This window comes from Heloderma suspectum, chromosome 13, assembly GCF_057233095.1.
Source record: "Heloderma suspectum isolate Gila_16-S chromosome 13, 16-S_ref, whole genome shotgun sequence".
In the NCBI taxonomy this organism is placed as follows: domain Eukaryota; kingdom Metazoa; phylum Chordata; class Lepidosauria; order Squamata; family Helodermatidae; genus Heloderma; species Heloderma suspectum.
This window is the reverse complement of record NC_139470.1, coordinates 4,057,523-4,075,567: the sequence shown is the minus strand read 5'-3', so window position 1 is coordinate 4,075,567 and position 18,045 is coordinate 4,057,523. Positions and strand designations below refer to the sequence as shown.

The 18,045-nt window shown below is 45.4% G+C and overlaps 1 protein-coding gene across 2 annotated transcripts in view; it reads left to right on the top strand.

Moving 5' to 3' along the window:
• Positions 1–9,106, top strand: part of MAPKAPK5 (MAPK activated protein kinase 5) — a 29,738-nt gene extending 20,632 nt beyond the window's left edge. Inside the window, exons 11-14 of one of the 2 annotated variants that reach the window (XM_084820081.1) lie at positions 1,334–1,464; positions 5,915–6,030; positions 7,067–7,171; positions 8,715–9,106. In XM_084820081.1, coding sequence (XP_084676207.1) covers positions 1,334–1,464; positions 5,915–6,030; positions 7,067–7,171; positions 8,715–8,809 — 447 coding nt within the window. In that variant the 3' untranslated portion in view covers positions 8,810–9,106. Of the gene's footprint in view, positions 1–1,333; positions 1,465–5,914; positions 6,037–7,066; positions 7,172–8,714 lie in introns of both variants that reach the window. The other variant, XM_084820080.1, reaches the window with a different exon arrangement.
• The last annotated feature ends 8,939 nt before the right edge of the window (positions 9,107–18,045 follow it).

Here is an 18,045-nt window from a genome sequence, read left to right as displayed (position 1 = left end):
AGGAACTGGAAGAGTGAAAAACTAGTCCGAAGTACCTATAGCTTGTTACCTGTTTATAGGATTTCCATTAATCTGCTATCAACGTTTAACCCTCATTCTAGTAAAGACCATAATTTTAGTCTTGTTGTAATTGATAGTTGGGAGTTCATTGCTACAGTAAGTGGCAAGGGCTCCTAGTAATCATCTCAAGCCAATATTCATCTGAGATAATAGCACTGCATCATCAGCGTAAAGAATTGACAGAGATCTAGTGTCCAGTTTAAGGGGATGGAAACTGGTATCGGCTAAACACAAGCTAAATTCTCCAAAGCATGTTGCTGAGTGAGGACAAATCTGAAGTATTTCAGTAAGGCACACTAACATAATGAGACATGATCTGTTGGTTAGCTTGCAGAATTTGCTACTGTTGAGGGGAAGAAACAGGTGCCTCCACCCCTTTTGCTATGTCAAGCTTTAGAGCAACGTTTATAGCAGAGGTGGTCAACTTTGGGGCATCCACTGCTGTGCACACTCCTGCCAGGGGCAAAAAAAAAGAAGTTAGCCTCTATGGAGCCTTAGAAAGGACATATTTAGCTTGGAAAAAAGCTACATTTGTCTTTTTTAGGGCTTTGTAGCGGTTTGCATGGCACTCGGTCTCTAGGGAAAGAGAATTACCGAGCTGAGGGACAACCATCAAGGTGACTTCTTTGAATGCCCTGGAGGCCATGACTAGGTGTGTGAATGCCAGCTTGAGGGGGGGATTCCCATCTGCCTTAAAGCCTGTGCTGGAGCAGAGGGGCAAAGGATGCCCTCTGGCATCTTGTGGGCCCAAACTATTGAGGGCTTTGCAGTCAGACCCTGGGGCACTGGTGCAAGGTGCTCCTGTCGATCCATCCCCGTTGGAAGTTGGGCTCTGACATTTTCCTGACGCTTCCAAGCTGTTGTTGGTTAATGGTCGCCACTGCTTTGACTGATCCCGCTTCTAGGAGGTTTGAAAGGGTGCGTCCAAGCACCATCTGGACCCGTGATGGAGGAGCCCCCTTGCGGCAAGTTCCCATCAAGCAGATCTGGGCTGAGAGAGAGAAGTTTCCTGCCAGAGACTTTTAGAAATCCGCCCCCCTTTCACACCTTCATCTAATATTGAGAAGCAGCTGAGAGATGAACTTCAGTCGATCCTGCTTGGGGTTCTGTCTCCCTTGACGTGGCCCACATCTCTGCGTGGCGTTCAAGAAGCACGTGTTGTATTCAAGCATAGCCCTGCTCCGGCAGCTGCTTTCTATTAGTTCTTCTGTGCGTTGACTGAAAACCTGGAGTGTAACTTCTTCTCTCTTCTCCCCTCCCCTGGTCCTGCCAGGCAATGGTGGCTGGAATACAGCAGGCGCATGCTGAGCAGCTGGCAAACATGAGGATCCAGGATCTCAAAGTCAGCCTCAAGCCCCTGCACTCTGTCAACAACCCAATCCTGCGCAAAAGGAAGCTGCTGGGGTAAACATCCACGTGCTGCTTTCAAAGAAACACAGCCTAGCCTGCAGCGGATATTGGGGGCCTTTCTGCCTGGTGCAGGGCGTGTAAGCAAAAGCATGCAGAAGGGCTGGTGGTGTGAAGGGAAAGCTGAGGGCAGCCCTAAATCTTGCTGGGGAAAATGGCCTTGCGAAGGAGCTGGGGGCTTGTCCAAAAGCTCACCTGCTTTCCTCAGGCCACGGCACTGAAGTTCTTAAGCAGGGATGTTGAAGCGCAGGCCTGTGGGACAAATCCAGACACCCTGTGGCTCCAGCCCAGCCCTCTTGGTTTCTCCAGAGGGCAGCACCCTCTTCCCCCACCCCTTTTCCATGTCCATTGATCATTTCTTGGTTTCCCAGCTTCTGTGCTGTTGTTTCAACTTTTTAGAATGGGGAAAAGACTCTTCTAAGAAATAATTACGTTGTTGTTGTTGTTGTTCAGTCGTTCAGTCGTGTCCAACTCTTTGTGACCCCATGGACCATAGCACGCCAGGCCTTCCTGTCCTTTGCTCTCTCCCGGAGTGTGCTCAAGTCCATATTCATTGCATCGGTGATGCTATCTAGCCATCTCATCCTCTGCCGTCCCCTTCTCCTTTTGCCTTCAGTCTTTCCCAGCATCAGGGTCTTTTCCAGAGAGTTTTCTCTTCGCATTAGGTGGCCAAAATATTTGAGCTTCAGCTTCAGTATCTGTCCTTCCAATGAGCACTCAGGGTTGATTTCCTTGAGGATGGACTGATTTGACCTCCTTGCAGTCCAGGGGACTCGTAAGAGTCTTCTCCAGCACCACAGTTCGAAAGCATCAATTCTTCGGCGCTCAGCCTTCCTTATAGTCCAGCTCTCACAGCCATACATTACTACTGGGAAAACCATAGCTTTGATTAGACGGACCTTTGTCGGCAAGGTGATGTCTCTGCTTCTTACTATGCTGTCTAGGTTGGCCATAGCTTTCCTCCCCAGGAGCAAGCGTCTTTTAATTTCATGGCTACAGTCACCGTCTGCGGTGATCTTGGAGCCCAAGAAAGTAAAATCTGTCACTGCTTCCATTTCTTCCCCTTCTATATGCCAGGAAGTGATGGGGCCAGATGCCATGATCTTCGTTTTTTTAATGTTGAGTTTCAAACCAGCTTTTGCACTCTCCTCTTTCACCCTCAACAAGAGGCTCTTTAGATCCTCTTCGCTTTCTGCCATTAGGGTGGTATCGTCTGCATATCGGAGGTTGTTGATAATTCTCCCAGCAATCTTAATTCTGACCTGTGATTCATCCAACCCGGCATTTCTCATGATGTACTCTGCATATAAGTTAAATAAGCAGGGTGACAATATGCAGCCTTGTCGTACTCCTTTCCCAATTTTGAACCAATCGGTTGTTCCATGTCTGGTTCTGACTGTTGCTTCTTGACCCTCGTACAGGTTTCTCAGGAGACAGGTAAGGTGGTCTGGTACTCCCATCACTTTAAGAATTTGCCACAGTTTGTTGTGATCCACACAATCAAAGGCTTTAGCGTAGTCAATGAAGCAGAAATAGACGTTTTTCTGGAATTCTCTTGCTTTCTCCATGATGCAGCGAATGTTGGCGATTTGATCTCTAGTTCCTCTGCCTCTTCGAAACCCAGCTTGTACTTCCGGTAGTTCTCGATTCGCATACTGCTGAAGCCTAGCTTGTAGGATTTTGAGCATCACCTTGCTGGCATGTGAAATGAGTGCAATTGTGCGGTAGTTTGAACACTCTTTGGCGTTGCCCTTCTTTGGAATTGGAATGTAAACTGTCTTGTGGCCATTGTTGAGTGTTCCAAATTTGTTGGCATATTGAGTGCAGCACTTTCACAGCATCATCTTTTAGGATTTTAAATAGCTCAGCTGGAATACTGTAATCTCCACTAGCTTTGTTGTTACTAATGCTTCCTAAGGCCCACTTGACTTCACTCTCGAGGATGTCCAGCTCAAGTTCAGTGACCGCACTATCATGGCTATCAGGGACATTCAGATCTTTCCTGTATAGTTCTTCTGTGTATTCTTGCCACCTCTTCTTAATCTCTTCTGCATCTGTTAGGTCCCTGCCTTCTTTGTCCTTTATCATGCCCATCTTTGCACAAAATGTTCCCTTGAGATCTCCAGTTTTCTTGAAGAGATCTCTAGTCTTTCCCATTCTGTTGTTTTCCTCGATTTCTTTGCATTGTTCATTTAAGAAGGCCTTCTTGTCTCTCCTTGCTATTCTCTGGAACTCTGCATTCAGTTGGATATATCTTCCCCTTTCTCCCTTGCTTTTCGCTTCCCTTCTTTCCTCAGCTACTTGTAAAGCCTCATCAGACAGCCACTTTGTTTTCTTGCATTTCTTTTTCTTTGGGATGGATTTAGTTGCTGCCTCCTGAACAATGTTACGGACCTCCGTCCATAGTTCCTCAGGCACTCTGTCTATCAGGTCTAATCCCTGAAATCTATTCCTCACCTCCACTGTATATTCATAAGGGATATGATTTAGGTCATATCTGAATGGTTTAGCGGTTTTCCCTACGTTCTTCAGTTTCAGCCGAAATTTTGCAAGAAGCAGCTCATGATCTGAGCCACAGTCAGCTCCAGGTCTTGTTTTGACTGACTGTATAGAGCTTCTCCATCTTTGGCTGCAAAGGACATAATCAGTCTGATTTCGATATTGACCATCTGGTGATGTCCATGTGTAGAGTCGTCTCTTGTGCTGTTGGAAAAGAGTGTTTGCTATGATCAGCGTGTTCTCTTGGCAAAACTCTATTAGCTTTTGTCCTGCTTCATTTTGTACACCAAGGCCATGCCTGCCTGTTATCCCGGTGATTTCTTGACTTCCTACTTTAGCATTCCAATCCGCTATGATGAAGAGGACCTCTTTTTTTGGTGTTAGTTCTAGAAGGTGTTGTAGGTCTTCATAGAACCGATCAACCTCAGCTTCTTCGGCCTCAGTGGTTGGGGCATAGACTTGAATTACTGTGATGTTGAATGGTTTGCCTTGGATTCGTACTGAGATCATTCTATCATTTTTAAGATTGTACCCCAGTACTGCTTTTCCCACCCTTTTGTTGACTATGAGTGCTACTCCATTTCTTCTAAGGGATTCTTGCCCACAATAGTAGATATGATGATCACCTGAATTAAATTCGCCCATGCCTGTCGATTTTAGTTCGCTGATTCCCAAGATGTCGATGTTCAATCTTGCCATCTCATGTTTGACCACCTCCAGCTTACCTTGATTCATTGACCTTACATTCCAGGTTCCTAAACAATATTGTTCTTTACAGCATCGGACATTCTTTTCACCACCAGACACATCCACAGCTGAGTGTCCTTTCGGCTTTGGCCCAGCCGCTTCACTCTTTCTGGCGCTACTTGGAAATTCCCTCTGCTCTTCCCCAGTAGCATATTGGACACCTTCCGACCTGAGGGGCTCATCTTCCGGCATCATATCTTTTAGCCTTGTGAAACTTTCCATGGGGTTTTCTTGGCAAGAATCCTGGAGTGGGTTGCCATTTCCTTCTCCAGTGGACCACATTTTGTCAGAACTCTCTGCCATGACCTGTCCATCTTGGGTGGCCCTGCACGGCATAGCTTATGGCTTCACTGACTTACGCAAGCCCCTTCGCCACAACAAGGCAGTGATCCATGAAGGGGTGTTGTTATTATTACTTATATATTTGTTACATTTATATCACTTTGAACTTTAAGCTAAAATATGGTGGTATATTTTGCCCCATCCCTTTCGCCTTCAACCACGTGTACCACTGGACAGCAGCCCCCAAGAACTTCTCCAAAACTGAGCCTCCTGGCTGAAAGAAGCTTAGCACCCATGTTCTAAAGACTGGGGCTAGGGTAGTTGGCAGCGCTGGGCTTTTGGGAAACATCCCCTCTCACTGGAAAACCTGCAGTGTCTGGGGGTCACTCCCTCCTCAAGAAAAGAGTTGCTCCAGGTCTCCTCTTTCGGGGCAGTGGCTAGATCAGCCCAGTCATTGTCAGCGAAACAGTGAAGGGGATAGCCACAAAGGATAGGGGATAGTGTGATTTAAAAAATTATTTACTGCCCAATTCATCCTGATCCACAGGTCCCTTTGTATGCAGTAGTGGGATGCATGCTGTTGTATGGGAGAATCTCCACATACACCCCAAATACATAGCTGGCAGGGGCTGGAATGGGGTGGGGATCCCAGGAAGGTAGAAGAAACTCAGAGGGGGGCAAAGTTCAAAGGTTGAGAAAACCCACATTGAAGGATCTCAGCTGTGCTTTGTTTCCTGACCTCAGGCCTAAGCTTTTGTTGCTTGCAGATTTTTCTCATCCCTCTCAGGTGTTGCTGCTGGCAGCAGGAGAAGCAGCAGCAGGATGGCGGTGCCCTCTGACATTAGTGGGAGGGGAGCACCTTAGCCTGGATCTTACAAGTTGGTGGCGCTCATATTTCCTCATCATCACCTTGTTACAGAACGAAGCCAAAGGACAGTGTGTATATCCACGATCCCGAGAACAGCAGCGAGGACTCCAACGTCGCTCTGGAAAAGCTCCGTGACGTGATTGCCCAGTGCATCCTGCCACAGGCTGGTAAAGGTCACACGTTCTAAGACAAGTCATGTTTGGGGGGGGGGGGGGGCTTGAATGCCACGAGGCAGCAGCACTGGCCTGCTGTGCTTTTTTTAGTCCTTTCTCCAACACCCAGATTGTATTTTTTTAAGAATTCAAATGATTTAGAAGTTGAAACTCCATTTCTCACCCCCACCCCCTAGCTAAAGCCTGAGACGCCACCCATTTGCCCTTGTTTGATGTCAAATATTTATATGCCACCCTTCATCCAGCTAAATTTCAGGCCAGTTTGCAACAGCATAAAAATTTGACATTGTAATATCTTGCACTATAGCCAGAGTATCAGCATAAAGCAGCAGCAAAATTTTAAATGCCTGAACAAATAAAAATGTCTTTGCATGACACCTGAATAACTCTGTAGGCGCCAGGGAGGGCATTCTATAACTACAGGGCCACACCTGAAAAAGCCCTGTCCCTTGTTGATTTTACTTTTACATTGCCCTAGTTGGCAATGGAGCTTTCATTATTGACTGATCACACGCCCGTTTGGCATGTGTGTATGTTATAAGAACAGCTGTCCCCTGACCTCGACAAAGGCTGGGCGCCCTTCAGAATGCCCTCACCGGCCAGATAAGGATCCCTTTGTTGCCCTCTATGGGCCACTTAACTGCTACTATTCTCCATACTCTCTCAAGATACTGCTTCAGGGATGGGAAGAGGAAGAGGAAAATAATCATAAAAAATAACTTATCCTGCTTTTCTGTCTTTAATTCTCCTCCATAAATGATTTTGACTGTATCGCTCTGCTGTGGGCTTCCAACAGACCCCTGTAAAGCTCTAGCTAGAAAAAAAGATAATGGGCTTGTGTGTGCTCCTCCTGCCCCCCCCCCCCCGCCCCATACAGAATTCCCTCCTCACTTTTATTTTCAGACCAGACCACCAAGCAGCAGTACATCTGGGCTGCGGGGGTGGGGGGGTGTCAGCCATCCTCTCCTCTATGCGGTGTGGCATAGCCTATGAGGAACACTCATATGTCTTTTTCTCTGTTTTGAAACAGGCGAGAACGAGGATGAGAAGCTGAACGAAGTGATGCAGGAAGCGTGGAAGTATAACAGGGAGTGTAAATTATTACGAGACACCCTTCAGACCTTTAGCTGGAACGGTAAGTGCCGCACACCTGCTCAGCGTAAAAACTGCATGTAGAGGCATTAAAAGTAGTTGAGCATTTCCCGGCTTCCAGTTCCCCATCTGGGAGGGATGGAAAAATCTGTCAGTAAAGCTTTCACCCGCGTTCGAAGTTTTTAAATCTGAAGTTCTTTCCGTCCCATATATGTGAAGAAATGTGCAAATTTTGGAAAACTCTTATAAAAAAAAGAAACAAAAGTCTCGCCCACCTGCACCGGCCAAGTTCAATAGGCACAGCTATTCCCAGCATGGAGAGGACCATATTGTGGCTGCTTGCCATGCAGCTGTTAAAGATCAGGAGCCCATCAGAAAAAAGTGGCAACCCTAATTCAGCACTAACATGGTTAAATACACAGGGATACAAACTCAGGCTTGTAAAAGCTGAGCATTCAAGGCCCTGGGCCTGCATGAGCAAATCTGTCGTTTTCTGTTTCTCCCACATTGGAATTGTTTTTAAATCTCAAGTTCTTTCCCATTTATGAAGAAATGTGTGGATTTTGGTCAGTTCTTATGAAAAAAACAAAACGAAATGAAATTCTCACCCATTGCTAAACAGTGGGAGGGCTGGCCCCAAATGCTTTATTGCTCCCTGGTGTGATCACATGACCCAGTGTGCCACGGATGCTGGAATTGGGGGCAGTGGGGGGAAGACCTCCATGTGTGCCTCGGACAAGGAGCAAGAGAGGAAGGTGCAAGCCCTTCTTCGGCAGCGACAGAAGGAAGAGGTCTGTTATTCTCCTCTCAACAACTGAGCAAAATGCAGCTATTCCAGCGGACAGAATATTGGGCCAGCTCCCAGAGACCTGGGTTCAAATTCTCACAGAGCCACAAGGTTCATTTTGATATAACTTTGATATATCTCCCTAACCTCCCTCCCAGGCTTGCTGTGAAAATAAAATGGGATAACTCATGTATGCATTCCTGAGTTCCTTGGGGGTTGGTCAGGATGTGAACATGATAAACGAAGAACCCTAGGAAGCCTTGTCTCTGTCCAGCTGCAGTGACAGGACATTCATCCTTATATTAAACTATTTGCATAAATGCCCAGTCGTATCAATGAATGTATTTATTTAAGAGATGTCTTAGCTGCTTTTCATTATAATATAATCCCAAAGCAGGGTACATGCAATAAAACACAGCACAATAATGCAACATGGACAAAAATATAATCAAACCAGGGAGAAGAGTAACAGATAAATAACAGTTTATACAATGCTGCAAAAGAAAAGACAGGAAAACGTAATCAAAAGCCTGAATAAACAAATAGGTCTTTAGCTGGTGCCAAAAGCTTGTAAGACTCAGTGCCACCAAGTATATGAGCGGGTAGGGAGTTGCACAATCAGGGCGCCTGGACCGAGAAGGCCCCCTCTCGGGCTGCTGCATGTCAAAGTCCAAGCAAAGACAACACCGCCGAGAAGGCAAATGAATGCATTTGAAAGAGTGCTCTTCCACCTGCCCCCCACCCCCATTTTCCTTTTTATATTTTCTGGAGCTAACAAAGTTCACCTTTTATATTTTAGGCAGAGGATTCACGGATAAAGTGGATCGGTTAAAACTGGCAGAAATAGTGAAACAAGTCATCGAAGAGCAGACTAACTCCCATGAATCACAATAGCTGGAGCTACTTATTCTTGACAAAAACAATTTTTTTAACCCTTTGAGAAGTTATCCTTTAAACTGTAAAAAGTATTTTTATGTAAATTAATAAATCATAATTATTTCATTAAATTTCCACACAGCTTGAAAAATGCTGTATAGATGTAGATAACAAGAATCATTGGTACTGTAATATTTTTTTTAACTCAGTATATATATATATATATATGTGTATATATATGTATATATATATATATATATATATATATGAATGAGAGAATGAAAATAAATTATGTACCGTTTAAGTCATGACTGTTAAACGGGGCAAATTATTACTGTGTTCTCTTCAATAACCAGAAATTGTAGTCTCCCTCCAGATGCCTGTTTCAAACAGCTAACAGCCTATATCAATTAGCGGTGTTCTATTTCCATACTTTGCATTCAGCTCGATAAATTATTTGACGTGAGACTGAGGGACGTGAAGAGCATGATTGTCCCTCATAACTTTCTTCCAAGGCAGCCACTTCAATGGCAGAATAGCCAGTTGTGCTGGGTTAACCAAGGAACTTCTTGTAATTGCTAAGGAAACACATTCCCATCTCTTGGAGATCTCAGTTTCAAGTGGTTCTCCTTTCCTTTCACTTCCCCTGTGAAGCTAAAAAGGACACAAAGTTGTCCTCTAATCTGGAAATGGTGGCTTTTTTCCGTTTTCCTCCTCCTCCTCCTTCTTCTTCTTCTTCTTCTTTTTACAATTTCGGTTAACAAAGATCTGTACATATTTCTAGTTTTCTATCTTACAACATGTTTGCTTTTTAAGACTGGGCTGATGATGGTTTTATAGAATTATTTTGGTACAATCACCTGTGCCGTTTAGCAACTGAGGTGCCGGTTCAGGTCTGCTAAGATTTGTTGACTTTTTTCATAGCTCACTACTTCTGGGATCGTTTACACTTGGTTTCCTGAGCCATATCACCTCATCCCACATCATTGCTATCTTCCATTTTTGTTCTTTTGCTTCTTCCTGGCTCATCAGTCAGTATCTGTCTCTGCAGTAAACCTTGTAAGCTAGAACTCGGAACCCTTCCCTGTGTAGCAGAGATGGTGTCTGTTTGCATCACTGCCTCTTTCTTGGTCCTTTCCAGCAGCTCTCAATGAGTAGTATGTGACACATGCTTTTGGTTTAGCTCTTCAGTATTGATCAGGAAGCATGGAAAGCTATTCTGGCAGGATGGGAGGGAAGGAACATTGAGATGTGGGGGCTTATTGTATCAACTGTCTATCCTCCATCATGTGGGTTGCAACATCTGTCCACAGCTAATTCAAGGCAACCCAAGACATAATTACAGACCACACGTCTTGCCTGCAGTGCATGGGCATGAAGAGTGCATGCCAAGAAACTGTCAAAGAAGCCCTTCTCTGGACCTGCCCTCAAGCTTACATTACCCCTGCCAAGAAAGATGGAGTTTTCTGTCCCACAGCAGGAAGTTTTAAAATCACTGTTGCTAAGGAGAGATGGAAGCTTCCACTCAGAAGTAAACAGCGGAAGCCGAAAGATGTTCTTGTACGCTTTTGAAAAGTCCTCTTAAGTGAGGTGAATTTTACCACCAGCTTGTTAATAATTGCCCGGTGAGATTTCCTTCCACACAAGACCTCCAGACAAACCAGAAGCTAATGATTCTTTTGCCATTCTCCTTCCGATCCACTATACACCAGGAGTGGCATTCCCTATTTCTTTGTGATAATTGGCATCTGTCATCTTCAAAGGGTTTTATGAACCTTTCCTTTGAAATGATTGTTCCTTGATTTCGCTGCCAGTGTTGGGGACAGGGCATTTCAATGATCAGCTTGTGCTGGTGTGATGAAAATCGACAACAGAGTTTGCATTGTCCCTTTAGTAGAAGTGCTGCGAGCGCGCACACGCAAAGAAGGCAGTGGTGAAAGAAAGGCCTATGCCTAACTTACAGTCCCTTCCCATTTTTAGGTGGAAGTGGCTGGTCCCTGGCAACAGCAGCTCCCAGAATGCCATGCTCTTGCCACTCAGTTGGCATCTGGGCAGATGGGGCACCTGGAATATTAAGGAAAAATAGATTAGGTGTATGACAATGTGAGGCTGAAGATGGAATGCTGTTATGTCCCTTTACTACAAAGAGTTAGCTTTATTTCCTTAACTCTTTTAAGTGGTGTGGTGTTAAATAAAAAATTATTTTCACACCTCACGTTGTTTGCCTCCCTGCCATATTTTAAAGTAGGCTAAATGTCTGAGATCTTTTGACCACGTATTTAATATGTGTTCTGTATTCCACTGATCGTACAAGACAAGAAGATGCTGGATAAAAGTCTTGGAATTGGTAAGTCCATGGAGAGTGGAACTCTTCCTCTCGAAAAACACCAACGGCCCCATCAGTACCTCCGTCTTCCAACAGTGAAGCAAGCGCGACTTTTCTGCATGTGCCAGTCCTGCTATTTGCTTCAGACGAATGCCCTCGCAGTTTTCCTGTCTCTGTGGAAGTGAACTGGAGGAGTTCTCACAAGCAGAAGAGCTCCATACATGCATGGGGCTTCTCTGCATCAGCAGCTGCTTTCTGAGTTAGATGGGAATAAGGCAGGAAGCAAAATGGAACAAAGTCATGCCAACTGAGCTGGCTGTGCTGGCTGAAGATGAAGCTGTAGCCCAACGCATATGGAGTGTGCCAGGTTGGGGAAGGCTGCTGTAGAGGAAGACATGTAGAAAACGGGAAACTTTCCTTTGGAGCGGGGGGAAATCTTTTATGATTCATAGCACGTCCTGCTCAACCAGTGATCACCCTGAAAATGCATGTGGGTTTTATTTTTGTTTCAATGCAACGTTTTCCGCATTTATTTGCCCCATTGCAAATTTTCCCACAGCATACCTTCGGAAGAAAACTATGGAGTCTATTTATGATTGGCCATATCCTTGAAACTGGCTTAGTCTGAAACATTTGTTGTTTGAAAATACAGGAACTTGTCCAGGAGAAGGAATTTGTTCTGAGACTGAATGGCAGTGTGCATGTACATTTTTGGCATCGCTGTCTCCCACATTAACCTTTTATGCCCAATCATCTCCACCTCACCCCCATGCTTCCCCCCCTTACTTTCAGTGTGCCCTTTTGCTATCTCACAGTTTTGTTTTCTTTTTGAATCAGTATTATATAAATGTAAATATTATGCATTGGTGTACATAAATAATTTTATTAAAATTTCTCAAAAGTTTCTGTCTTGGTTTTTAAAAAAATATGTTTTCAACATTTCAGGTTTTGCATCTTAGCAGAGGGTATGATGTAATGTGGAATTGTGTGGGCACTTTTCTCACCAGATACTCCACTCTCTTTCATTCTCTGTTCTGTTAGAGTGAAATTCCAAGGGCAGTTTGATCTCTTTTTGCCAAGCACCACCACTTTGTGGTGAATGGCTATTTTTTAAGAGTATGGGGTGGAGTATATCCCAGCCCCCTTCCTGTGGCACATGGTTTTCTACCTTCCTGTGCCAGTTTTCCCAACCCTTCTTTGCTCATACCTTACTGCAAGAGTGCCCTCCAGATGTTCTGGACTACAAGTCCCATAACCCCAAACCATTGGGGCTTCTGGGAGTTGTCCAAAACATCTGGAGGGTGCAGGTTGCCTCTCCCTGCTTTAATATAATTGCAGAATCAATGTGCCCCCATAGGATGCCCCTATATATGATAGGTAAGGCAAACCATTTTCCAGAACTTCCCTTCCATAAGGTCCTGAAATGGCAAAGAGGAGGAGTCTGTTAATGCTACAGACAAAAAGAGGGGAAAAGAATGGAGAGAGATACTTCCTCCAAAGGAGACTTGGCAGGTAGCAACAAGGGGAGGGCTTTCTCGGTGACAGCTGCCCAGTTATGGAATTAACTCCCCAGTGAGGCCTGCCTGGCGCCAACACTGTTATCTTTTTGGCGCCAGGTTAAAATCTTCACTCCCAGGCAGCAGCATGTGATAGGTTTTAATTAGGTCATGGGATATTGCGTGGATATATGTGTGTTTCCTCTGTTTATATGTTTGTAGCTAAACTGTTCTTGTATTACCCATAATGCTGTATTTTTAAGATTTTTAATCTTTGTAAGCCGGCGAGAGAGCTTTGGCGATTGGGAGTTATAGAAATGTAATACATGAAATGGTATGCAGAAAGAGATACAATAATGGCAAATGCACACACTGTACAAATGTCCCCCAGTGGCCCCTCACCCATGGTGTTTTCCTTCCACGCTGGACGGCTTGCATGGCGTCTTACGGGTGATTTCTCCTCAGCGGTTTTGATTAGGTGTTATGCCCTGACTGGAGGAGTCCTGAGAGGAGGAGCTGGAGGCCCCAGAAGCCCAGGGTACCCCAGGCCAGGGGCTGCCAACAGACCCACAGGAACCTGAACCCTCGGGGGAAATGGCTGTTGGGCCTTCCCTGTCAGGAGAGAGGGACTCTGCCTCTGAGGCAGCGGCTGAGCCACCCCCTGGGCCCTGGGAGTGCGTCGCCTCAAGCGGCAGGCTAGCAGGGCTCCTGTGCAGAGGAGGGCTCGCCTCCAGAAGAGGTCTCCTCAGGAGAAAGGGACTCCTCAGGAGTAGGCTCTGGAAAGGGAGCTCTGCTGCAGCTGAGCTCTGGGAGGGTCTAGCTGGCTTTGGGCTTAAAAGCCTTCACTGGAAACCCAGCCAGTGTTGGAACAACTTGGTCCTCCCAGCCTCTGCTGCGTCCCCTGCCTCCTGAATCGTGCCCTGTCTCTGATGCTCTGCTTCCTGACCTTCTGGACTGCTCAACGACCCTGCTTCTGGGCTGTGTAACGCACCTGACTGCTTTATTGTGTTTGACCTCTTGCTGGTTATCTTGACTACTCCCGCTGCTGCCTGATCCTTGTTGCCTGCCTGACTGCCAGTGTTCTGTCCTCTGCCTGGATTTTGACCACTCCTGCCTTAGCTTAAAACTCCTTGGACTGAAACCTGTGTGCTTGACCATTTGCTTGCCAGCTTGATGACTCTGTTGCTTCGCTCCCTGTATGGGCTTGCAGACAGCCAAGACTTGCTCTAGAGCAGGACATTAGGCAGGTCTTGCTGACTCTCCTCTGGCCTCTTTGTGCCACATTTTAGTTTACCTCAAGAGAGCCATCTGACTCTCCCTGTTCAGGAAAAGGCCTCGCCCACCTGCTGCTCCCTCGGGCCTCTCCATAGCATCTTGGGGGTCTGCAGCGGCTTTTTTCTGGCCTCAGCTGTGACCAATATTCCCTTGATGAAGTGAAGTTTTGTTAGTGTGCAGAGGCAATTCCCTCTAAAAAGGGGGAAATTGCTCTGGAATTGATGTATGAGGGTCAACCCCATTTTGTCAGTTCAACAGCAGCTATTTCCATTTCAGCATTTATACAGTAGCTCCATAAAACGTATAAAAAATAATTGTGTGTGCATGAATGTGTATATGTGTGTATTTTTATGTTCTGGAGCTGCTGTATGGAAAGGCTGGCGCAGAAAACGCCACTGTCTTTATGGTGGCCAAAGTAACACAGACTAAATACGATCCCTGGGGAAGGAAACGGCAACCCACCCCAGTATTCTTGCCATGAAAACTAAATGGATCAGTACAACCAGAGATATGTCGGTATACCATCGGAAGATGGGACTCCCAGGTCGGAAGATGGTCAAAATGCTACTGGGGAGGAACAGAGGATAAGTTCAACTAGCCCCAGATGTGATGACGCAGCTAGCTCAAAGCCGAAAGGACGGCTAGCAGCCGATGGTGCTGGTGGTTAACGATGAACCTGATGTTCTAAAGATCAACACACCATAGGAACCTGTAATGTAAGATCTATGAGCCAGGGCAAATAGGATGTGGTTGTTGGGGAGATGTCAAGATTAAATATAGACATTTTGGGTGTCAGTGAACTGAAGTGGACTGGAATGGGCCACTTCACATCAAATGACCACCAGATCTACTACTGTGGACAAGAGGACCACAGAAGAAATGGAGTAGCCTTCATAATTAATAATAAAGTGGCTAAAGCAGTGCTTGGATACAATCCAAAAAATGACAGAATGATCTCAATTCGAATTCAGGGTAAGCCATTTAGCATCACAGTGATCCAAATATACGCCCCAACCACAGATGCTGAAGAAGCAGAAGCAGATAAGTTCTATGAGGATCTGCAGCACCTACTGGATACTACGCCAAAAAAAGATGTTACTTTCATTCCAGGAGACTGGAATGCTAAGTTGGGTAGTCAAACGACACCTGGAATTACAGGCAAGCATGGTCTGGGCGAACAAAATGAAGCGGGACATAGGCTGATAGAATTTTGCCAAGGCAACTCACTGTGCATAACAAACACTCTCTTCCAACAACCTAAGAGACGACTTTATACATGGACTTCACTAGACGGTCGACACCGAAATCAGATTGACTACATCCTTTGTAGCCAAAGGTGGCGGACATCTATGCAGTCGGTAAAAACAAGACCTGGAGCTGATTGTAGTTCAGATCACAAACTTCTTATTGCACAATTTAGAATCAGACTAAAGAGAATAGGGAAGACCCACAGATCAGTTAGATATGAGCTCACTAATATTCCTCATGGATTTGCAGTGGAGGTGAAGAATAGATTTAAGGGACTAGATTTAGTAGATGGGGTCCTGGAAGAACTATGGACAGAAGTTCGCAACATTATTCAGGAGGCGGCAACCAAAAACGTCCCAAAGAAAAAGAAAACCAAGAAGGCAAGAGGGCTGTCTGCTGAGACACTGGAAGCAGCCCAAGAAAGAAGGAAAGCAAAAGGCAACAGTGATAGGGGGAGATATGCCCAATTAAATGCAAAATTCCAGAGGTTAGCCAGAAGAGATAAGGAAGTATTGTTAAACAAGCAATGCGCGGAAGCGGAAGAAGATAATAGAATAGGAAGGACAAGAGACCTCTTCCAGAAAATTAGAAACATCGGAGGTAAATTCCAGGCAAAAATGGGTATGATCAAAAACAAAGATAGCAAGGACCTAACAGAAGCAGAAGAGATCAAGAAAAGGTGGCAAGAATATACGGAAGACCCGTATAGGAAGGATAATAATATCGGGGATAGATTTGACGGTGTGGTCAGTGAGCTAGAGCCAGACATCCTGAAGAGTGAGGTTGAATGGGCCTTAAGAAGCATTGCTAATAACAAGGCAGCAGGAGATGACGGTATCCCAGCTGAACTGTTTAAAATCTTGCAAGATGATGCTGTCAAGGTGATGCATGCCATAAGCCAGCAAATTTGGAAAACGCAAGAATGGCCAACAGATTGGGAAAAAATCTACTTATATCCCCATACCAAAAAGGAAGCACCAAAGAATGTTCAAACTATCGAACTGTGGCACTTCTTTCACATGCCAGTAAGGTAATGCTCAAGATCTTGCAAGGTAGACTCCAGCAATTCATGGAACGAGAATTGCCAGATGTACAAGCTGGGTTTCGAAAAGGCAGAGGAACTCGAGACCAAATTGCCAATATCCGCTGGATAATGGAGAAAGCCAGGGAGTTTCAGAAAAACATCTATTTCTGTTTTATTGACTATTTTAAAGCCTTTGACTGTGTGGATCATCACAAATGGTGGCAAGTTCTTGGTGGTATGGGGATACCAAGTCATCTTGTCTGCCTCCTGAGGAATCTGTGTAACGACCAAGTAGCAATGGTAAGAACAGACCATGGAACAACGGACTGGTTTAAGATTGGGAAAGGAGTACGGCAGGGTTGTACACTCTCACCCTACCTATTCAACCTGTATACAGAACACATCATGCGACGTGCTGGGCTTGATGAAGCCAAGGCTGGAGTTAAAATCGCTGGGAGAAACATTAACAATCTCAGATATGCAGATGATACCACTTTGATGGCTGAAAGCGAGGAGGAGCTGAGGAACCTCATGACGAAGGTGAAAGAAGAAAGTGCAAAAGCTGGGCTGCATTTAAACCTAAAAAAAACCAAGGTTATGGCAACCAGCTTGATTGATAACTGCAAATAGAGGGAGAAAACGTGGAGGCAGTGACAGACTCTGTCTTTCTAGGCGCAAAGATTACTGCAGACGCTGGCTGCAGCCAGGAAATCAGAAGACGTTTACTTCTTGGGAGGACAGCAATGACAAATCTTGATAAAATAGTGAAGAGCAGAGACATCACACTGGCAACAAAGGTCCGCATAGTTAAAGCAATGGTATTCCCAGTAGTATCCTATGGCTGTGAGAGCTGGACCATAAGGAAGGCTGAGCGAAGGAAGATGGATGCTTTTGAACTGTGGTGCTGGAGGAAAATTCTGAGAGTGCCTTGGACTGCAGGAAGATCAAACCTGTCCATCCTCCAGGAAATAAAGCCAGACTGCTCACTTGAGGGAATGATATTAAAGGCAAAACTGAAGTACTTTGGCCACATCATGAGAAGACAGGAGACCCTGGAGAAGATGCTGATGCTAGGGAAAGCGGAAGGCAAAAGGAAGAGGGGCCGACCAAGGGCAAGGTGGATGGATGATATTCTGGAGGTGACGGACTCGACCTTGGGGGAGCTGGGAGTGGCGACAGCTGACAGGAAGCTCTGGCGTGGGCTGGTCCATGGAGTCACGAAGAGACGGAAGCAACTGAACGAATAAACAACAACAAAGTAACACAATCTCTCACCTCAGGATAACAGACATTTTCTACAAGCAGAGTGTGCTTAGTTTGTGGCGAAGGTTGCATTTCGGGTCACCTCGGCTTTTGCAGGAAACAGGATATATATTTTTAATTTGAATATTAATCTTACTAAATATCTGGAAAAATATGCAAGTAGATCCTTCCAAGATGTGGACACACTCATCTATCTGTGTCCAATTGCCATGAAGCAGCTCTGAGCACCACAGGGTTCTCTGTAAAACTGTGCAAGAGACACAGTGACAACAGCTTGGTAGAATGCGTGTTATACTGTAATGTAGAATGTTCACGTTTAGAGTCACAGAAGGAAAGAGCATGTCTAGTGTTCCATTTCCCAGGAGGAATTTCAACCAGACCTGATGCTTCTTCCCGCAACACCACCCAAATTTTACAAACCCTCGGGTTCCCACCTCAACCCCTGGTTTACAAGGACTTGGTGTTTCTGTAGCATTGAGCTACCATCACGGCTGGCGTTTCCTGCCACTCTGGATTTTCTTTATTACTTGATACTCCCTCTAGAAAGAACATTCACTGATGAAACATCCAGGCGTGAAGGAAACAATCTATTTCAGAGGGAAGATATAGGAGTAGCCCCCAA